The sequence below is a fragment of the Rhinoderma darwinii genome, chromosome 10 (genome assembly GCF_050947455.1).
Source record: "Rhinoderma darwinii isolate aRhiDar2 chromosome 10, aRhiDar2.hap1, whole genome shotgun sequence".
In the NCBI taxonomy this organism is placed as follows: domain Eukaryota; kingdom Metazoa; phylum Chordata; class Amphibia; order Anura; family Rhinodermatidae; genus Rhinoderma; species Rhinoderma darwinii.
Genome location: NC_134696.1, coordinates 47,540,415 through 47,564,590, shown reverse-complemented (window position 1 = coordinate 47,564,590; position 24,176 = coordinate 47,540,415). Strand labels below are relative to the sequence as shown.

Here is a 24,176-nt window from a genome sequence, read left to right as displayed (position 1 = left end):
ATACACTTTTGTCAAAGATGGCAAAGCATTACTACTGCTTGGCACCAGGGTCAGAACCATATGACTGGCAACTGACACCAGTAGAAGAACCATAACACTCACACTTGGCTTCAAATTTTGTGACCTCTACGTCAGAGAAAATAAATAAGAAGGGGTATTAGTAGACCCCAAAGATACCTGGAGCACAATAGGCACTGGCAGAGGGGAAAGATGCAGATAAAATTGATGGTGCCAGGAGATCCAAAGCACTGGAAAAAAGATCCCGCTCCTGGTGACCGGCGCTAGCAAAGACAGTGGGATTAAGTAGATATCATAGTGAAGTTTAAAGCTACAAAATAGCATAAATATTTTACTTGCTAATGGTGATGGACCTTGTTAGAAAAATGGATTAACATGCACATAGGTTGTCGTCAAGAGTATTCGGCATCTCCTAAAACTTTAATTTGTGCTACTGGGAATGCTGATGGAGCACTATCTTAGTAGGGAGGAAGAGATGTTGAAGTCTAGAAACAATGACTTTTTTCACATTACTTTCAAGGGCGTTCATATCTAGAGGCAGAAGTAAGGAAGTCCCAGAACAGGTGGTGAGGACCTAAATAGGACTCCCCTCTCCAGAAGAACTGCATTGTTAGCATACTGTACATAGGGGTGAGGAATTGGCATTGGGTCATGGAAGGGGTGTGGAGGGGGAAACAACCACCAGGCCCTTAAATTCTGAGTGGCAAAACCATTCACCATTATGAGGATCCCATTTTGATATTTGCTACGTGGCCCTCTCTCTTCTACGTATGTACACTACTCATTACTATGCTGCAAATGTTGACATCATACAAAACTGTACTTTAAGAAGCGTGAGCGTATCCCGGTAATGTTGGTGAGGTTATGCCAGGGATTAATTTTTCTTGCGAAGATTATGGAATGTTTAAATGTTTGTTTAAAACAAATTGAAAACTTGACTATTTTATGGATTAAATGTTATCCAGCTGTGGCCAGATGCGGCGTTCAGGTCATAAATTGATACTTAAAGAACAGATTATTGTTTATTTGTAATCCCTTGAATAGTCTTACTCAAATAATCAAAGACAGACTGGAACTTTGTTTCTGAGGATTCGACAGTGAGATTTTCCTGCATACATCATTCTTGGAATTATTCCAGGTTTATTTGCATCTTTCACCCTCCCTGTGCCCTCCTTTACATGCCAGCTGTCCTGTTCTCTCTCTTCATTCTGTGCACATACCATAGTAATCAATGATTTATGAGGAGGAAGGGTCCGGTATGACTGGGACTTTCACTGTTTGTCTACACATGTTTAATGTGTTGAGATTAGGCCTAATTTAATTAGTTATTTATATAATGGTGTCAGACAAGCCACAATTAAATGGGTGTTTTTGAAAACATTAGTAATTAGAACAGTGTTCCAACCGGTGGCACTCCAGCTGCTGCAAAACTACAACCCCCAGCATAGCCTGACAGCTATAAGCTATCAGTGTATCAGTCCATAAAATCCCCCGATTATTTACTTATTTGTCATATCTTATATAGCACCGGCATGTCTCACAGTGCAGTACAGAGATTGTCACCTCTAAGGGCCTGTTCACATCAGCGTTAGGTTCCGTTGATGGGTTCCGTCAGACCTTTCTGTCGGAGGAACCCATCAACGGAAAGGCAAACGGAAAACATAGCTTTCCGTAAGCATTACCATTGATTTAAATTGTAATGCTTATGTTGCTAAATAAATGTATTACCTATTCACAGGATGATAATTGTCTAAACGATGGGACCCCTACTCAGGGCCGGCCTTAACGGTGTGCAACCTGCATCACTCCAGCAGCTGGAAGGGGGCGCTGCTCTGGCTCCCTTCCCCTGCTTGTTTTAGAAGCGCCCGGCCTGGCGACTCAGCAGCTGCCTTTCTGACCAGGCGCTTCTTCACTCAGTGGCGTCGCTACCGCTGTAGCAGCCATAGTGGGTGTTAGCGACGAAACCGGGCATGAGGGCGCCACCGTCGGGGGCTGATGGTCATTTTACTGTGAGTGCTGGGCTGATGGTCATTTTACTGTGAGTGCTGGGCTGATGGTCTTTTTACTGTGAGTGCTGGGCTGATGGTCATTTTACTGTGAGTGGGGGGCTGATGGTCATTTTACGGTGAGTGGTGGGCTGATGGTCATTTTGCTGTGAGTGGGGGGCTGATGGTCATTTTGCTGTGAGTGGGGGGCTGATGGTCATTTTACTGTGAGTGCTGGGCTGATGGTCTTTTTACTGTAAATGGGGGGCTGATGGTCATTTTACTGTGAGTGGGGGGCTGATGGTCATTTTACTGTGAGTGGTGGGCTGATGGTCATTTTACTGTGAGTGGGGGGCTGATGGTCATTTTACTGTGAGTGGCGGGCTGATGGCCATTTTACTGTGAGTGGCGGGCTGATGGTCTTCAAGTGGTTTCCACCTCTGACCTCCAATTGAAATTAATAAAAGGCAGAAAATACCTGTGGCGCCCGTTTGGCGCTTCTTTGCCTGCGTCTTTTGCATTAGCTTCAACGGCTTAAAAACTATGCAAAAAAAAAAATGGTCAAACAACGCTGTCAATTCAAAACATGCTTCATCCCTGAAGGAATTTCCAGGCAGAATTTTTTTGCCTTACAAAAAACGCTGTGTGAACATACCCTACGAGTATATTGCTTGATTTTAGCCGTTTTCTGTCTTCCTCTAAACAATTTTTGGTAGGGGTGCCCTGAGGAAATTTTATTTTTCCAGTGGTGCCTCGAGTCCGAAAAGGTTTGGAAATTCTGTACTAGGCTACAGGATCACGACGGCCTACGCAAGGAGCAACTCAGTTCATCTTGTTGGGGGGCACGATCTAAAAGGGGGAGGTGGGGGGATGTATGGCACTGTCTACAAGGGGGTGGTGGGGGGCTGTATGGCACTGTCTACATGAGGGAGGTGGGGGAGCTGTATGGCACGATCTACAAGGGGGAGGTGGTGGGTTGATGGTACGATCTACAAGGTGAAGGTGGGGGATTATGGCACAGGGAGGCTGTATGGCACAATCTACAGGGGGGCACTATCTACAAGGGGCGGGGGGGCTGTGTGTGGCAGCCAGGGGAGGGGGCATTATACTGTGTGGGGGCCACTAAGCGGACATTATACTGTGTATGGTACTACAGGGGGAAATATACTGTGTGTGGCACTTAGGGGGCATAATGCTGTGTGGGCACAATTAAAGGACAAAATACTGTGTCCTTGAAGGGGTTATAATATATTATATTATTAAATTATTATACTGTATGGGGGCACTAAAGGGGCATTACTCTGTGTGGGGGCACTCAGGTTAGTGTCAGGAATTACAAAAAAAAAACACACAACCCTCATTAACCATTTTATTGAGAATAAAAAATCCTCAATTGAAGTAGTCCTCGAATCCGATGTAGTCCAACAACCGAACCTGTAAAAAAACACAACCCCACCAAAAAAATTAGTAACACATGAAAAAGCAAACCAATTCTTATACTTACCTTTCCTGGGTTCAGCATTGGAGCCACAATGTCAGCGAGCTGGGACCTATATCTAATCCTTTCATGTGTGATACTGTCTGCTGAGCCACTGTATCTAATCCTATCCATAGCTATGGGGTCATAGTGCTATAAATATACTGTCTCATATATATAGATATATAAATATATATATATATATATATATATATATATATACACACACACACACACACACATCAAAACATTTTTTGGTGGGGTGAACATATGTTAGTACAAGGATACTTACTGTGGGGCCCTGTCTATCATGTGTGATACTGTCTGCTGAGACAAGGTGGGACTACCTACAGGGGACTGCATGGCACTGTCTACAAGGGGGATGTATGTCAGGGGGACTGCGTGTGGAAGCATACAGGGGGGCTGTGACACTATATACAGGGGGCATTGTGTGGGGCACTCTCTACAGGTGTCTTTGATTAGAGCCCCAAGACATAACTTTGCTTGGGGCCCCAGAAATGCCAAATTTTCCCCTGAGGTTTAGTACAAGGATACTTACTGCTGGGGCCCTGTATCTAAGGCTACATTCACATGAGCGTGACAGATTTACGTGCGTAAAAAAAGTGTGTAAATCTGTCCGTGTGCGTTGCGTTTTTGCATCTGTGTGCTTTGCGTGTGGCATGTGTCTTTCACGCACTTGTAAGCACTTTTTTTTTTTGTGTAATTGATGCCTGAAACACGGACAGCACACGGATGTGCGTCCGTGTGCTGTCCGTGGTTTTCATGCACACATTGACTTCATTGGGCAACTAGGTGAGTTAAAACGCACTAATATAGGACATGCAGTGAGTTTCACGCAACGGACACACGCTGTGTGAAATCTCACGCATGTGTGAATAGCCCCATTGAAATCAATGGGTCTGTGTGCTGTGCGTTGTTTCAGTGCACAACACACGGACGAGAATCACTCTCGCCTGAATGAGCCCTAAGCCTATCATGTAGGATACTGTCTGCTGGGGCCATGTATCCAAGCCTATCATGTGTTATACTGTCTGCTGGAGACATGTATCTAAGCCTATCATGTATGATACTGTCTGCTGAGACAATTCATCCAATTCTATCCAGCAGTGTAACTATAGGAGCCTTAGTCTTATAGATACGTTATCTCTGATATGTATGTAAAAATGTATTTTTTTTTTCTTTCGTGGGGGGGGGGGGGACGGGACGTAAATATATGTTTCGGGTTGTGCCCCTGAACTTTTAAGACCCTAGCAACGCCCCTGGCTAGAATCATCCTTCTACTGTGAGATGACATTTTTTTTATGGGATTTCAATGTGTTGCAATTGATAGCCACTCTGGTTATCATTTCCTAATTATTTCATAAGTAAAACATTTTATGAAATTGAAAAGTTACAGAAAATCCCTGCAGCTGTTTACAACCTCTAAAGCTGAATCCTTTGCCATTTATTTTTAAGTAGAGATGACATGAAATACCATGACTACAAGGCCAAATAAAAGTGTTTCTGTCATGCTAATGTCATTATCGGATATAAGAGAACAATGGTTTACAGATTTATTTACCCAAGAGAAGAGGAGCCTGAAGTGATTTTCATATAAATATGTAAATGGATTCTATAAAAATTTGGGGATAACTTATTCCATTGTTTCAATAAGGGTTCCCTGAAACCCTGGTCTTTCTTGGAACCTGGTCAGGGATTTCCCAGAACACAGCAGCAGACAGATCTCAAACTGCTGAAAGATGCCTGGAAAAAAAAGCCAAAACATCTCAACCAAAATCTGTGCATTTGCCAGTAGCAAGACGTTATTCCACTCTATGACAAATTGGTCTAGGCCATTCAAGAGTTTGCCTTTCTCTGTATTACCTGAAGTGCATGAATATAATAGATTGAACTTAATGGGCGTATGTCTTAGTATTCAGGTCAATGAAAGCTCCAAAAATCTAAAAACAGAGGTAAAAAATTTGTAGCAAAATACTGATTACCTGGCGCTCAATCACGGAAACTAAACTGACAAACAGAGGGAAAAAAACACAAAAACCAATAAATAAACTGGCCTCAGAGAAACACTGAAAAGGGTAAAGGCCCGCTAAGGGAAAAAATAATCCGTAGAAGACACAAGGATAAAGTAATAGATAGGCCTCAAACAGTTACATGTGCACTCCAGACAGTCCTGCGACCATGCCTGAAGAGAAAGGGGGCCCCTCAGGGGGCCCTCCCGTATCCCCCTCAGGCTGCCACATCAGGCACCGGCAAAGGTGAATAGAAGAACGGTGAGTAAATTTTTTTATTTTTTTTTATATGTACGATCTGGAGGGGGGTTTAAGTGGGAAGGGGGGAATGCTCGGCATAGGCCTTGCTTGGGGCCCGAAGCTATATTGTTATGCCCCTGACTCCAGGAGATATATCCAGCAAAAATACAGCTACATCGCTTTTTTTGCTCACTACCATAGCACTTTCAGCTATCATGGTGGACAAAACAGTTCCCAATTTATGATATTGCTTCATTAGGTAGAATTTTCAAACTCCTTCTGCTATTTTCTTGTTAAAGGCTGGAATGGTACATCCAACAAACACGTTTCCCATTTATATAAAACACTGCACTTCAAGTGCTTACAAGTATATCACATGGTCGTCTGCTGACCAATCACCTGTAACCTACACGTTTCGTCATCACAATTTCATTAGGGACTTGGCCTATAAACTGTGGCGGTATTTCTCTATGAGACATGTAATGGTCTAATGAAACTTATCTGCACTGTATGTCGGAGGTACTAGTATATCTCTGTAGGATTTACCAAAGTATACCTACGACGGATTCCACTGCACAGGCATACAGAGGCATTCATCCCTCATAGGCTTCCGTGTTAGGAAACCGTATACCGTGCAGTACAAGTTTTTTTTAAGGGATGTCTCTGAATAGAATATGGCAGCAGACAACATTACCAGCCTGATGGAGGCCATAAGAATTGGGGTTTATGCATTAGTTTGGCAGCATACGGAAGCTGTTTTTTTTGCAGAGTGAATTCAGCCTTATAGTAAGTTGAAAAAAAGACACAGATCCATCAAGTTTAACCTTTCTTAATCAATTACACATCAATTATTGCTTTATTAGTTATAACCAACATGCAATTCATCAGTAAATAATAACCTTTTTTAAATGCTGACATAGCATCTTCCATCACTACCTCTTGAGGAAGGGCATTTCATAGTTTGACCACTCTAACTGTAAAGAACTCTTTCCTACATTGATGTTTGAAATGTCTTCCTTTCACACACAATGAATGTCCCCTGGCCCTTTGTAGAGCCCTGGAAAGAACAGATTATGTGCTAGTTCTCTGTATTGATCACACATATACTTACACATGTTAATAAGATCACCTCTAAGACATCTTTTTTCCAAGCTGAACAAGCCCAATTTCTCTAGCCTTCCATGTAAGCGACACCTCCCATCCAATTTAATAATCTAGTCGTCCGCCTTTGAACCCTCTCCAGTTCTCCTATATCCTATTTATAATGTGGAGCCCAAAACGGAATTCCATATGCAAGATGTGGCATAACAAGGGAAGTATTGGGGTATGTTCACACGCAGTGACCAAAAATGTCTGAAAATACGGAGCTGTTTTCAGTTGAAAACCGTTCCTGATTTTCAGACGTTTTTGTAGCAACTCGCGTTTTTCGCTGTGTATTTTACGGCCGTTATTAGAGCTGTTTTTCAATGGAGTCAATGAAAAACGGCTCCAAAAACGTCCCGAGAAGTGACATGCACTTCTTTTTCGCGGGCGTCTTTTTACACGCCATATTTTGACAGGGACACGTAAAATTACACCTCGTGGGAACAGAGCACCGTAAAACCCATTGCAAGCATAAAACGCCCAAATTACGTCTGAAAACACTGCATGTGAACATACCCTTACAGTTGAATAAAGGGGGGTAATATTACATTTGAATCATGGGCTTTTATCCCTCTTTATCTCTCTTTTTATACACCTAAAATCCCATTTGCTTTTGCAGCTGCATCTTGATATTGAGTACTGCTGCTCAGCTTATTTATAACCAGAATACACAGGTCCTTATCTTGTTCCGTTATCCCCAGTTTTATTCCATTTAATGTATATGCATTAATACTATTATTGCGTCCCAGGTGCATTACTTTACATTTATCAACTTTAAATTTCATCTACCATGCTTTTGCCCATGCTGCCAGCTTTTCTAACTCTTTCTGTAATATTTTATGGTCAAGCTGAGTTTTATGTACCCTATAAAGCTTTTTATTGTCAGCAAAAACGGACATACCTTCTTGTCCCTTCATAGCATTTTTATTGCAGAGAATATAATCTTTAATCTGATGTACAAATTAGCCCGCAAGTGCCATGAGTACGGTCCCAATTCTGGCCAGTGCACCCATGTCTTCTCCCTTAACCATGCCCAACCCTCCCCCCTTGGTGTTGATTGACGGCTTCAATGTTGTGCTACTTGCTGCACACGATGGCCTTGCAGAATGTCAATCAACACCAAGGAGGAGTTGGGCAGGGTTACAAAGTAAGATCCGGTGCACTTGCCGGGATTGGGACCGCACGCATGTCACTTGCGGGCTAAATTGCATTCCGGATTATAGTTCATTTTACTCGGAAATGATAAAGCTATTCAGAGACACGAAGGTATATGTCCACATGTTTTTAAATGCACTACCAGGCGCCAGAAAACGTTTGGTAGTCTTATTACTGATGACAGATTCCCTTGAAATGGAATTGGATCTAACACAGATCTTTGTGGTACCGCACTACTGACTTTAGCCAATTTTGACTATGTACCATTTATAACTACCCTTTGTTTTCTGTCTCTTAATCAATTCTTTACCCATGTACATATATTGTCCCCTCATCTAATGTAATGTAATGTTTGAACTGTAGTGTGTGCTCTGAGCCAATCAGATGTCTCTCCTCCTAAGGATTGGTTCACATGTCACGGTCAAAATGCGCTTTTGCAGTAGTGGGGAAAAAATACTGTTTTGACCGCGATGTATATACCCAGCCGTCACTAAAGCATGAGATAGAGAGACTGCAGCACCGTCGTCTTTTTTCATCTTTTCAATGTCTAGTATTTACTTTTTATCTTTTACTACGCTGGTAGATGAGGTAGGGGTCACTTTCACCGATATTACAAAGTTTTATATATTCACATGTACGACTCCTTTATGCAAAAGGAGGTACACTTTAGGTATGTTCACACGGCAGAGTCCATAACGGCCGAAATTACGGGGCTGTTTTCAGGAGAAAACAGCCCCGTCATTTCAGCCGTAACGGCATGTGCAGGCGCAATGAATAACGGCTCCAATTACGCCCCAAGAAGTGACAGGTCACTTCTTTGACGCGGGCGTCTATTTACGCGCCGTCTTTTGACAGCGGCGCGTAAATATACGCCTCGTGTGAATAGACAAACGTCAGCCCATTGCTTTCAATGGGCAGATGTTTGCCAACGCATTCAAGCCGAAATTTCGGACATAATTCGGTGGTTAATACGCCCGATTTACGTCCGTAATTAGTTTGTGTGAACATACCCTTTGAATGAAAGCTCTCCTAAAATGCCTGTACTCCTGTGTAGATAGATATCCCATGTATTCTATACAGGTTCGCTATTTCCCTGTAAAAGTCATTAGGTTTCTTTACACAGTAGTAAGCTCTTCACTTACTGCATACACTGAGGGTATGTTCACACAGCTTATTTTCAGCCGTTTTTCGGGCCGTAAACGGCCGAAAAATCGGAATCTGTTCCGACGGGGCGTTTTTTTATGCAGCCGTTTTGAAAAACGGACGCGTAAAAAAACGCCCACGAAAAAGAGGTGCATGTCACTTCTTCAGCCGTTTTTGGAGCCGTTTTTCATAGACTCTATAGGAAAACGGCTCCAAAAACGGCCGTAAAAAATGCAGCGAAAAGCGCGAGTTGCTAAAATGACGACTGAAAATCAGGAGCTGTTTTCCCTTGAAAACAGCTCCATATTTTTAGACGTTTTTTGCTAAGTGTGTGTGAACATACCCTTAGGCACAGAAAATCCTGCCTCAAAATTCTGTTTGGAATTGAGGTAAATTTTGATCTGCCTGCACGCCCTTTGCTGCGTTTTTGAGGCGTTTTTCGCTCCCGCCCATTGAGCGCCACGGGCACAAATGCAGCGAAATACGCTTTCTCTGCCTCCCATTGATGTCAATAGGAGCTCAGAGACATAAACACACGAAGATAGGGCATGTCGCTTCTTTATCCCACAAGACAGTTTTTCCGCTCGCGGGAAAAAAACGTCTTCCATTCAAATCAATGGGAAGCATTTTCGGACGTTTTTTGGCGCGTTTTCCGATTCAGTTTATGCGTCAAAAAACATGTAAAAAAACCTCAGTGTGAACTGACCCTTACTGTTAGTCTTCCTAGCCAACTAAGTTAACTAACATTCATACTTAGTGTCTTGTATTTACCCCCTCTTGGTGTTTTTCCTTTTTTGTTGCATTGCAACCAGGTATTAAAATGTATTTTAAAATTTGATTTTATGTAATGAACCTGACAAAATCCCAGTGTTATAGTGGAATGAAAAAAAGTACCTTGTTTTTAAAAAAATAACTAATTAGTATAATAAGACCCCCCGTGTGTAATCAAAGTGTCACATCACTGGTCACATAATGTCAGTATAAATACACCTGTCCTGGAAGACCCCGGAGTCTATAACACCAATAAGCAAGAAACATAAAGACCAAGGAGCCCTCCAAATAGGTCAGAGACAAAGTTGTGCTGAAGTATAGATCGGAGTTGGGTAATAAAAAGATATCCCAAGCTTTGAACATCCTACGGAGCACCAATATATCCATTATCACAAAATGGATAAAATATAGCACATTTACAAGCCTGACTAGGGAAGAGATCCCTCTTCCCAGACCGGCCAAGGGGAGCATTGATCAGAGATTCAACAAAGACAACAATGATAAAACTGAAGGAGCACCAAACATCCGCAGCAGAGATGGAAGTATCTGTCCATAGGACCGCCATAAGCCGAACAATACAGAGTGGGACTTTATGGAAGAAGTAAAAAGCCATTTCTTAAAGAAAATCATTAAAAAAACGGCTTTTGAAATTGCTAAACAGCATGTGGCAAACTCTCCAAACACGAGGAAGAAGGTTTTCTGGTCAGATGAGACTAAAATTTTAATGGGCAAAAATTCCAGTGTCTAGGTGTGTTAAGCTAATAGAGATATTCCCCAGCAGATTTCCATCTGTAGATGCAGTAAAATGTGGCACCACAGAGTATTGACTTTGAGGGGGCAAATACATATGCACATTCAAATTCTCTGTTTGTGTTACGTAAAAAATATTTTCCACCTTCAAACTGGTAGACATTTCGTGTATATCAGATGGTACAAACCCCCCCCCCCCAAAAATCAATTTTAATTCCAAGCTGTAATAGAAAAAAAAAACTAAAAAAGCCAAAGATGGTGAACAATTTCCCAAGACACTAGTATAACTTAGACGTATTAACCAGTCATTTCTGGTGACGATACTACAGAGTTCTTTTGAAAGACTTGTGTATTAAAACTTCCGTAAAGACTCGTGTGTTTACGTAGTCAAATATCTCTAAGTGATAGCTAGTTTCTAGCTCATTTACCGTAAAGGATTTTCTATTTGTCAATGTCAAAAAGTTTTAACTATTCACCAAATTCATTGCCCTCTTCATTCAGGTGGTCCCCTGGGTATTGCCGTTGGCTCGTTAACCTAGGATGACGAATCACATTGAAGTTCCCATTTCTGATGGACATCATATGAGTCTGGAGGAATTTCCCAAACCATGTTGGACAAAACACTGTAGCTGGCTGAGACGGCATCTTCTCTTAATTTTAACAATAGCTGGTAAGTGCATATTGCTAGGCGCATTTATATGAAATGAAAAAAGGAATATGGCTGCTTTCTTACACTTTTGTCCATGGGCTGTTTGTGGTACTGCAGCTTAATCCCTATTCAAGTGAATGAGACTTAGTTGCAATACCAGATACTAGAAAGAAAAATACTGACTTATATTTGTAGTCTGAAGTTTTCTGCTCATAAAGGCTGCATCTCATTGTATTTTAGATCTGAGAAAAATGTATCCCATTATTCTCTTCTAGTTTCAATGTATGATATGCATGTTAGGTTTGTTATGCAATGTGTATTTTCTCATCATTTCATTACATTTATGTTCTCATAATAATCATTGTATAGTTTCGAATTTATTAGAAGAGATTCAATTAGTTGTACAGAATTAATAATGATCAACTATCCACAAGTTAGATGATAATCGTTTGATCACTGGAGGCCCCCACTTCTCCACTTTTTAACAGTGGGTATGTGTCGAGGCCTACCCCTGCAGTCCTCTATCTACTCAGCCGCCTTTAAGCTTCACCGCACGCTAAAGTGATATGGCTTCCTACCTCGAGTCCTTCCACTTTCTTCAGACCGGTGTATGAGGCAGTTGCTGAATTATTTTATTGGGCCTTGATTACTATGTGGCCCTTCATCTGAAAATCGACATGTTGTTCCTGCCACCTGGCTCTTTTGCTGGATCTATGAAAGTCCCTGCTAGCAGTGGCGGTGGGTCCACTTCTCATCTTTGCTCTGAGTCCTGGAGAGGGTTTTTTGGCTGCCATCTTATCACTACCCTATGCTATGGAGGACTCACACTTCAAGATCCATCTGATCGGGATATTGACAAGCCTTTTTTTTGCTCCAAGGTGTTTTGCTTTTTGCCAGGCTGCTGGACCAGTCCAGACTTAGCCAGCAACTCATCAACTGTGTGGTCCCCTTCGTTATGGATAGTGGCTAGACCAGCTATCCGATCATGATTTTTTTCACCATTACTTCACTCTATATTAATGGTCATGTACTGTTATGTGCTGATTGATGGATATGTTATTTGGGCTAACTGCTGAATTTATATTTTGTATCTAATGACTCCGTACGCTACCTGGGCACTCATCTTACTCTGCCCCCACCACTTGTCAGTGTTAGGGAGACATTTACAAAGGTATAATGTATTCTTATTTGGTGCCAATATAGTCTCCTTATGATTGCTTTCTTATGTACTGTTGTGGCTGTGTAAAGATAGGTATTGACTCATGCCCTTTTATTTGGAAACTACTGTTATTTATGGTCTTTTCCATCCGGTCTTCATGTTTTGTTTTCTTTATAGTGATACTTGCCTTTGCTGCTCTCCCCATCATCTTGTACCCTGCTAAACCAAATTCTTACTGTTTTCTGCTTATACTTTATATAAAGATGTGCTGTTATTTTGCCTTTTTTCCGACAAATGCAAGGACTATTCTCTCGGCTTACTTATGTATGTTTTGACTTGCTTGTCTTGATCTATTACAACTTTTTGCTATTGTTATCGGAATGTACATCTGAAAATATAATAAAAATAGAAAAAAAAAGATTGTGCATTTTTGCAACCAATGTTACTGCTTTTATACATCTATAATAAAAGCATGAAGCAACTTTGCAAATGGTCTTGATTCAAAATATCCTATTTTTTTGTCTCTACAGGTCCTTTGTAGACCTATGTGTGTCGTCAGGTCCTAAAGTCATGTGCTACTTCTCTATCTTTTCCTTCTTCAGCCTCATGCACACGACCGTAGCCATGTGCACGGCCGTGATTTTCGGGTCGGCCGGCCGTGGAGTGTCACCCGCGAGCCGCCCGCAACTCACGGGCCGTGCACATGGCCGCGTCCATTATTTTCTATGAGCCGGGACCGCAGAACACGGTCGTAATAAGACCTGCCCGTTCTTTCTGCAGTCCAGGCTCTTGGGCCATGCACGGACCGTGGAAACCACGGTCGTGTGCATGGGCCCATAGAAATGAATGGGGCCGCAATTCTCCCATGGATTTTCGGGGGAATTTTGGCCACGAAAGCACGTTCGTGTGCATGGGGCCTTCTATCTATCCTACTAAAGTGTTTTATAAGATAAATAAGGCCGATATCACAAGATGTAAAATCTGAGGGGTCCCAAAGGCCCTTCTGCCACATCAGAAGACACCAGTATTATAAATGGCACATGTTAGGTGGGGGCTCTGTTACAGATTTTGCATTGAGACCCAGGCGCTTTAAGTTACACCTTTGCCTGCTAATCACATTTCTTGTCAACCAATATTTGAGCATTCATTCTTCCATTAGGATTGCATTTTAATCTTTGAATCACAAACCATTACATCACTGTGCTTGGCACTGTTGACATCCCCAACACACACGACAATTGATTATGTGGTCTTTATGTGCCACCAGGTAATGTATGTGTATACATCCCACTAGACTACCAGGGAAATTAAAAGGAAGAGTTATACATTTTCTGTTGGAGCCATAAGGACATCAGAAGCCGCTGATATCCTCTGCTGCATCAGTCAGGGTAAATTGTGGTTGATGAGAAGTTTTCTTCCAGCGTGGTCTCGCGAGATCATATAGGGAAAAACTTGTAATAGGCTGCCTTGTGCTGATTGGACAGCATCAGAGGCAATGTAGATGCTTCACCTGGGGAAATTCACTGTAGTTCACACCCCGTTGGCTAACTACAGTGAGTTTACATATCAAGCAGCAAAAGAACGGGAGACAATATCTCAGGAACGGGTGGGTGCAGGAAGAAAAGAAAAATGGCAATGGAAACACAGATTGAGCGGGCTAAAGACAACATATGTAAATTCAATTTTAGAACCTAGTGACAGGTCCTCTTTAAAATTGGTTGGTCTGGCTGTACTGTATGACCTATTTATTACGTATACTTGAGTGGTGGGTCAGGTTATATGCAGGATACAGTATTTGATGGCTCTAAAATGTCTTCCTCTTTATCTGGATCTTTTTCCCACTTTTCTTTAGCACTTGCCAATTGGAAATACACAGTAAACAAAGAGAGGAAAGAGTTGTTTGTTAAGGGGTTTCAACGCCATAAGGAATGAGGGCAAATCAGCAGGATATTCCATCACTTTCTGATTAGTGATCTCCTACTGATCGTCAGAATGTGTTTTCTTTACAGATTTTCCCTGTATGGCAGCGCTCCAATCAAGCCACTGTGCAGGGAACTGGAACACAATCGCATCCACTTGAATAGACTTGTGTTGCAGATAAAAAGCTGAAGGGACTTGTTCTATTTATTCTTGGGTTTGGTGAGGGTCCCTGAGGTCAAACCCCCATCCTAGAGATATTCCATAACCTTACAAGTTGGGAACACCCCTTTTAGCACTTAGCCGTTTTGTTAATTGTAGCCCACCTTAATCACACATACAAATGCCCCTACGTCATGCTAACATTAGGGCTGTGTAGATGTTCTTTCACTGTCTTCCAGCTTGTGGAAAGATGATGATGGACAACTCACTGCTTGGAAACGTATTAGTGACCAAATTATTTTCTTAACATCTCTTAAAGGCATTCTTATGTTCTTGTCAATGGCTGAAGCACAATCCATTTTTTTCCTATTACTTCTTAGCTCAGGTCAACCCATAAATGCAAAACATGTATTTCAATTTCCAATATTTTTTCTTTTACAGGAAAGGGTTAAATGGCTTTTACTTATCGCATATCTTATGGGAGATTGGCATCAATGTAGCTGGGTACAGACTGGTAGAAATGGTGGCACATATATAAAGTTCAAATCATAAAAGGAATAAATGACTTTTTACATTTGACACAGTACAAACAAAATAATTACTGCTCCTCAGGATATTAACTAAACTTAGAAATGTGTTATACATATATAAAATTCAAGTCAGGACATGCCCGTATTTATTTTGGCATCAAAAAAGGAATAAATGGCCATTCACATTTGACACAATTGAAACAAAATAAATCCTGCTCTTCAGCACACTAACTAAATATAGAAATGCCCTTACACCATATCCTTTCTAAAGTCGCAGGACACAAACAGGATTTCAGTATGATTTCAGTGGTAAACGGTCTGTACTCACCGGATTTTGCAGACATAGCAGTAGGAATTTGCCCCACATAGACACTAAGCTGAGATTGACATCGGTAGCCTAGCCCCCAAACTTGAGATGGGGAGTAGTAGCCTAGACTCAATACCTGACAAGGATATTAGTAACCTATCTGCCCCACCTGAGTTAAATATCAAAAGCCTAACTCCAACCAGTAGTCTAGACTAAATACCTGCGATGAACAGCAGCGGCCTGGTCCCAATACCTTAGATAAATAGTAGTAGCCTTGCCTCAACAATTTATAAGTTGGACAGCAGTAGTTTAGCTACAACACCTTAGATGGGCACCAGTAACCTCGCCAAAATACTTGGGATGGACATATATATATATATATATATATATATATATATATATATACACAAGGAGAAAGCAGCAGCACTCACAGGGAAATCAATGAACGGGTGCCCAGCAAAAACGTCCTGATACTCGGACGAAATGTCAGATATAGCAAAAGAAGATATGCGGCAATCCAATTAAGAAAATGGTGGTTTATTCAATTCCAATACAAAAGCTTTTGTATTGGAATTGAATAAACCACCATTTTCTTCATTGGAGTGCCGCATATCTTCTTTTGCTATATATATATATATATATATATATATATATATATATATATATATATATATATATAGATAGATAAACAAATAAGTCTAGCAGCACCGGTGTATGGTGGGTGCAAATCCTCAGGAACAGACCACGCTCCAAACTTGATCGTATTCAAAAAAATAGGCAGCACTCCGCAGTAAATGTGAATAAAAGGGTACTTTTATTGCCCCCTGTGCAATGTTTCAGCTCTGTCCTCTAGAGCCTTTCTCAAGCATATATATATATACTACTCAATATATATATATACTACCGTTCAAAAGTTTGGGGTCACCCAGACAATTTTGTGTTTTCCATGAAAACTCACACTTATATTTATCAAATGAGTTGCAAAATGACTAGAAAATATAGTCAAGACATTGACAAGGTTAGAAATAATGATTCTTATTTGAAATAATAATTTTCTCCTTCAAACTTTGCTTTCGTCAAAGAATGCTCTATTTGCAGCAATTACAGCATTGCAGACCTTTGGCATTCTAGCTGTTAATTTGCTGAGGTAATCGGGAGAAATTTCACCCCATGCTTCCAGAAGGCCCTCCCACAAGTTGGATTGGCTTGATGGGCACTTCTTGCGTACCATACGGTCAAGCTGCTCCCACAACAGCTCTATGGGGTTGAGATCTGGTGACTGCGCTGGCCACTCCATTACAGATAGAATACCAGCTGCCTGCTTCTTCTCTAAATAGTTCCTGCATAATTTGGAGGTGTGATTTGGGTCATTGTCCTGTTGTAGGATGAAATTGGCTCCAATCAAGCACTGTTCACAGGGTATGTCATGGCGTTGCAAAATGGAGTGATAGCCTTCCTTATTCAAAATCCCTTTTACCTTGTACAAATCTCCCACTTTACCAGCACCAAAGCAACCCCAGACCATCACATTACCTCCACCATGCTTGACAGATGGCGTCAGGCACTCTTCCAGCATCTTTTCAGTTGTTCTGCGTCTCACAAATGTTCTTCTGTGTGATCCAAACACCTCAAACTTCGATTCGTCTGTCCATAACACTTTTTTCCAATCTTCCTCTGTCCAATGTTTGTGTGCTTTTGCCCATATTAATCTTTTCCTTTTATTAGCCAGTCTCAGATATGGCTTTTTCTTTGCCACTCTGCCCTGAAGGCCAGCATCTCGGAGTCGCCTCTTCACTGTAGACGTTGACACTGACGTTTTGCGGGTACTATTTAATGAAGTTGCCAGTTGAGGTCCTGTGAGGCGTCTATTTCTCAAACTAGAGACTCTAATGTACTTGTCTTGTTGCTCAGTTGTGCAGCGGGGCCTCCCACTTCTCTTTCTACTCTGGTTAGAGCCTGTGTGTGCTGTCCTCTGAAGGGAGTAGTACACACCGTTGTAGGAAATCTTCAGTTTCTTGGCAATTTCACGCAATTTCTTCATTTCTAAGAACAAGAATAGACTGTCGAGTTTCACATGAAAGCTTTCTTTTTCTAGCCATTTTGAGAGTTTAATCGAACCCACAAATGTAATGCTCCAGATTCTCAACTAGCTCAAAGGAAGGTCAGTTTTATAGCTCCTCTAAACAGCAAAACTGTTTACAGCGGTGCTAACATAATTGCACAAGGGTTTTCAAGTGTTTTCTAATCATCCATTAGCCTTCTAACACAGTTAGCAAACACAATGTACCATTAGAACACTGGAGTGATGGTTGCTGGAAATTGGCCTCTATACACCTATGTAGACATTGCATTAAAAACCAGACATTTGCAGCTAGAATAGTCATTTAGCACATTAACAATGTATAGAGTATATTTTTGATTAATTTAATGCTATCTTCATTGAAAAAAAACTGTGCTTTTCTTTCAAAAATAAGGAAATTTCTAAGTGACCCTAAACTTTTGAACGGTAGTGTATGTGTGTATATATATATATATATATATATATATATATATATATATATGCACACACCATTCAGACATAACATTAAAACCACTGCCAGGTGAAGTGAATAACATTATTTATCTCATTACAATTGCACCTGTCAAGGGGTGGGATATATGAGGCAGCAAGTGAACCTTCAGTCCTTGAAGTTGATGTGTTATAACACACTCAAAATGGGCTAAAGTTTGCAGTGCAGTGCCACAAGGGTATATTTTAGCCCCAATTCTTTTTAATCTCTTTATTATTGACCTTGTGGATGAGATCGTTAGTAAGTTTTTTGCTGACGATTTTCACAAGGCCTGTAGAAGTAGTGACTCTCTTTCCAGGTGGAATATTGAGAACTTCAGCTGGAGCCTCCAGTAAAATACAAATGGGGTCAATTATGTATTGTGGTTCAATATCTTGATCTTCTAAAGCAAAGAAGCGAGATAAGACATGAGACTTGACATTCTTGTCTACTGGCCTATAATGGAAGACAAAATTAAAATGAGAAATAAACAAAGCTCAATGAGCCTGATGAGGATTCCAACGATGTGCCGTTTGCAGGTACATCACATTTTTATGGTCGGTGTGGATAGTGACAGGATGGCGAGCTACTTCTAACAAATGCTTCCATTCTTTGAGGGCCAACTTGATGACCAGGAGTTCATGGTCTCCGAGATTTTTTTTTCTGCTGGAAAGTAGGCCTTGGAGAAAAACCTACAGGAATGGATTTGACCTTTTTCTCCTTTCTGAGAGAGAGCAGCACCTTCTCCTACTGATGAAGCATCCACTTACAGAATGAACGGTTTGTTTGTAGCCGGTCTGTGGAGAACTGAGGCAGAAGAGAAGGTTTGTCTAAGGCTGAGCAAATCTTAGTCAGCCTCAGTAATGCAGTCCTTAAAGAGGCTCTGTCACCAGATTTTGCAACCCCTATCTGCTATTGCAGCAGATAGGCGCTGCAATGTAGATTACAGTAACGTTTTTATTTTTAAAAAACGAGCATTTTTGGCCAAGTTATGACCATTTTTGTATTTATGCAAATGATGCTTGCAAAAGTCCAAGTGGGTGTGTTTAAAAGTAAAAGTCCAAGTGGGCGTGTATTATGTGCGTACATCGGGGCGTTTTTAATACTTTTACTAGCTGGGCGCTCTGATGAGAAGTATCATCCACTTCTCTTCAGAACGCCCAGCTTCTGGCAGTGCAGACACAGCCGTGTTCTCGAGAGATCACGCTGTGACGTCACTCACAGGTCCTGCATCGTGTCAGACGAGCGAGGACACCGGCACCAGAGGCTACAGTTGATTCTGCAGCAGCATCAGCGTTTGCAGGTAAGTAGCTACATCGACTTACCTGCTAACGCCGATGCTGCTGCAGAATCAACTGAAGCCTCTGGTGCCGGTGTCCTCGCTCGTCTGACACGATGCAGGACCTGTGAGTGACGTCACAGCGTGATCTCTCGAGAACACGGCTGTGTCTGCACTGCCAGCTGCTGCAATAGCAGATAGGGGCTGCAAAATCTGGTGACAGAGCCTCTTTAACATTAACACCCTTTTTGGTAAGAGCAGAGATAGGAGCCACAAGACAAAAAAAAGGGGAATAAATTGCCGTTATTAAATGGCAAATCCTACAAATCGCTGTATAGCTTTGAGTTCTTGGGGACTAGGCCACTTTAGTACTGCGGATAATGTAGCTGGATCCATTAAAAGTCCTTGATCAGAACGATATTACCTAGGAAAGTAAAACTGGGTCTTTAAAAGAGACCCTTCACCAGCTTGGCACTTGTTTTCGATGAGTGCTGATGTTTGGGAGGAAAACAAGAATATCACCCAAATGCACAACTGTAAAGGAGATCTCGGGAAGATGTCATTAGCAAATTATTGGAAAACTGCTGAAGCATTACTGAGACTGAAAGGCATATCCAAAAACTCCAGTGTCCATCTCCAGTATTAAATGCAGATTTCCACTCATTACCTTCTTGGATTCTAATTAAATTGTAAGCGCCATGTAAATCCATCTTGGTGAAAATCTTCACTCAAAAAGCTTGGTAATTAATGGCAGAGAATATTTGTGTTTTATCATGATTTTATTGAGCCCTAGATTGAGGGCTGTAAAGTACCTTCTTTTTTTTTTCAATGAAGAGGAAACCAGTTCCAACAGGAGAGGAGGATTTGCGAATAAACCTCCTCTCCAGGTTTTATTTGATATATTGTGACATAGCTTCAGTCTCTGGAATGAACAATGAATATATCGTACCCTGAGGAAAAGTGGAATTGGATATCAATTAAAATGCACAAACATAAGGTCTGTGAGGTGGAAGAGTCTTCCCTTTTACAGAATATATCAGAATTACTAGTATAAGGTTTTGACAAAACATCCAGAATTGTTCCACAGGCCGAAGCCTAGGGGATGGATGACAGACAAACACTGTTGATGGCAAGTTTCACCCTAACAGGTTATTTGACCAGAGGTCCGATAAATAACTGGAGAAAGTTTCCGCAAACCAAGGAAGGTCCAGGAGAGGAGGACTGAGAGAATTTCCCAGAACTTGGATAGAAATTTGTCCATGATAAAGTGCTCCCACTATGGAGATTGGCTTGCTAACCAGGTGGATGATTTATTTAGATAATTCTCTGTACACAGAAACTAGGGAAAGAGGCCTGTCTAACGAGTACAGGAATCCGATAACAAGTGACTAGAGACTGACAGAGAAAATTTCCTTGCAGAGCTAGAATACAGAAATGCTTGAACTGTAAGGCACGCTCCAGAGGTGGACAAATTAACTAGTACAATCATTTTGTGAGAGGTACAATCTCTGCCTAGGGTAGCTTCTCCTACTTGTCCTAGGCATTGGAGTTTCCCAGGCTTACCGGACAATCATTTAGAAAGTGACTTTTACGCCCCAAATGCGGACACAGATTATTGGTGTGCCTTCTTTGGCGCTCTTAAGTCTTTCCACCTGCAGAGGTTCATCAGGACAAGCAGGAGGAGAGGTAAGTAGAAGTTTCTGAAAGGTATTTGTGTCAGCTGGGGTACACAACAGACATGGTTCGTTTCACGTTGCTTTTCACAAAACCAAATGTCAATTCGATTGGCTAAGAAGATTATATCATCCAAATAAAGCGGGTAAATCCTTGATGCAGCCAGCTAGACCTTTCCAAAATGTAGCAACAAGAGCTCATTGTTCCATTGTAACAGGGTAGCCAGGGTGCGATATGAACGCTTGTATATCATACATAATTGGATCGTTACGTTCCCATAATGGCGATACCCAGGCCAGTAATTCTCCAGACAGCAGAGACAAGATGTAGGATACCTTGAACCGATCCAATGTAAACTAATGCTCCAACACTTCTAAATGGATCACGCTCTGATTAAAAATTCCTCTTCAGGATTTGGAGTCATCATTATAGCGAGAGGGAGTTGGTAGATGCAATCCAGGACTGTAGGCAGCAGCTCGAGGTAATAGCATTTGCACCACAGGTGGGGCAGCAGATACAGAATGAGAAGATAAGCCACTCACTGAAGACATGTCTCACTATGTATGCAGCTGGAGAAATCTCCCAGGCATTATAAAGCCCACACATACTGAAGAAGCCAGCATGCCAATCAGGGCCGAGGTGACAGGTAGGCAGAGGTAGACACTACCTCTGCTTAAACTGAAGGGCGCAATTTGTGTCAGACAGGCCCACTGGAGTATCCTACAGTGGGACTAGGCACCTAGCTGTATCTGTAAAGTTGCGAAGCAGAGTGCCATGGGTTTCTTGCCCTGCCGCTAATGCTTGTATGCCATAAGCTGTTTAAGGACTGTGACCTACCAGGGGTTCAGGAAGACGTCCACCTCCCGGCGCAGGTGATGCGATGATGTCACTGTGGCAGTGACACAATGACGTCACCGCGCAGAAGCAGGCAGAGCGCATAGCGTTCTGGACTGGATGAAGAAGAAAAGGGAAAGTGAACGACTCCTATTTGAGTAGACTTCACCTGTGAGACTGAATTTCACTGTACTTGATTAACTTATATGGTTTGCAGAGTGCCTGTGTAGAACTAATATCTACCTTTGTATGGTCGGTATATTGTGGTAATATTGGTCCTTGTTTTACTAGACACGTTTTACTACACAATTAAGAGTGGTCGCATTACTCCTATATAGCTGAAGGGTGGACCCAATAATTATTTCCTCTGGTGGGCCCAAGGTACTCCAGTCTGACACTGGGTGCAATTTTAAAGAAAAAAAATACTTTTATTTTATTTTAACTGGTTGCCGACACAGGACGAGAATGCTCGTCCTGAGCGGCGAGTACTTGGCGCATTAGGACGAGCATTCTCGTCCTGTATGACAGCCGTCTCTGCGCGCGATCGAGACCGGGGCAATGGTTGTAATACACAGCCACGGCCCCGCTCTGACAGCGGAGGGGAGAGAAACATCTTCTCTCCGCCGTTAACCCTTTGAACGCCGCTATGAAAGCTGATTGCGGCGTTCAAGGAGAGGGGACTGCACTTTTATCGCGTCACAGAAGATAACTGTGACGCGATCAAAGCCCATAACTTGTATGGCCAGACAGCCCAGGGTCCATTGAAGGACCCCAGGGCTGTCTGAACATATTTCCTGTTAGGGCATACTGAGGTATGCCCTAACAACTGCCTGTGTGCAATCAGTACACAGGCTAATGTACTGGCATATAGATCTATGCCAGTACATTACAGTTACAAAATAAAAATAAAAATTATAAATCCCTTTATGAGATTAAAAAAAAAAAAGTTAAATGAATGTAAAAAAAAATTAATCATAAATAAATAAATAAAAAGTGAAAAAAATACACAGAAACACACATTTTTTATAATAAATAAACTTTTTCAAATATAAGTCCCAAAACATGAAATAATATAGACATATTTGGTATCGCCATGACCGTAATAATCTAAACAACAAATGTATAACATTATTTATGATCGGTGTATGGTGTAAAAAAAAATAAATATTAAAACTGCTGCGGAACTGCTTTTTTTTCTGCATTTTCGCCAAAATAAAAATTTATAGAAATTAAACGATAATGTATTTGTACCAAAAAGTGGTACCTACATAAAGTACAACTCGTCCCGCAAAAAACAAAGTCTCATACAACTACGTCGTACAAAAAATAAGAGTTATGAGCGTCGGGATGCAAAGAGGGAAATCTAAAAAAATTGCTCTGTCCTCAAGGCCAAAATTGGCCGTGTCCTTAAGGGGTTCATTTTATATTTATATATATATACTGATGATGATGATTGCTGCTTGCGTCATTCATGTCACATCAGGAGCGTTGCACTGCTGACGGGCGCCGCTTAACCCATTACCATCAGCGGAGCGCTCCTGCAGTGACAAGACACTGACAAAGAAAAAAGCAGTGGAATTTTCCAGTACTGTATCACTGCGGCTCTAATCGCCGCCGGGGTACTCGCCAAGGTGTCAGAATCCTCACATCCACTATCCCACTGTCTGATTCCGGACCGTGGGCGCTGCATCACAGAAGAAGGAAACCAGGATCTGGGCCCGGGGGAACCGAAGAGAAGAGTCACTCAGTGCTACTGACAATTGGACAATGAGCGCCTTCCCCACCAGACTGAAAACGCTCGTTGGTGGTCACAGTGTCATATGTCACTGAACTGTCCAATCCTTTGATTCTGAAAAAAGCGCCCATTGTCAAGAAGGGAAGCCCTCTCTTGATCTGACTGGCTGCAGATGTAAGTATGCGAACAAGTCAGAAAACCAGAACGTCAAAAAACAATACTGTGCAGTTCTATTGATCAGGTGCCAAGTGCATTGGCCCCACACACTACAGATTGTAATTGTAAATATAAGGCCAAATTCAGACCACCAGAGTATACGTCCATGTGTTGGCCATTAAAACAATTCCCGTCACACGGATGCTTGTATTTCAATGGGCTGTTCACGTTGTTTCAACGGACTGTGTGAAAAGTCAGTTGAAAAATAGAACATGTCCTATTTTCTTCTGTTTTCACGGATCCCTCGATAGACTCAAGTCAATGAGGGATCCGTGAAAACGGCAGTTTTTCACGTCCGAGTTTGCACTCGTTTGTGTGAATCTGGCCTAAGAGATTAGGGAAAGGAGGTGGGGGTGAGGTAGTGCTGCTCTCAGGCTGACAGGGGATCTAAGACTAGTCAGTGTCACTGACACTGCCAGTGCCTGGTGGGGAGGGGAGAGGGGGTCAGAGTTG

At 41.8% G+C, this 24,176-nt stretch overlaps 1 protein-coding gene across 1 annotated transcript in view; it reads left to right on the top strand.

The window, feature by feature from the left end:
• Positions 1–11,252: 11,252 nt before the first annotated feature.
• The window catches only part of LOC142661438 (excitatory amino acid transporter 2-like), a 60,431-nt gene continuing 47,507 nt past the window's right edge, over positions 11,253–24,176 (top strand). The window contains exon 1 of the mRNA XM_075838831.1: positions 11,253–11,382. Coding sequence (XP_075694946.1) covers positions 11,253–11,382 — 130 coding nt within the window. The remainder of the gene's footprint in view (positions 11,383–24,176) is intronic.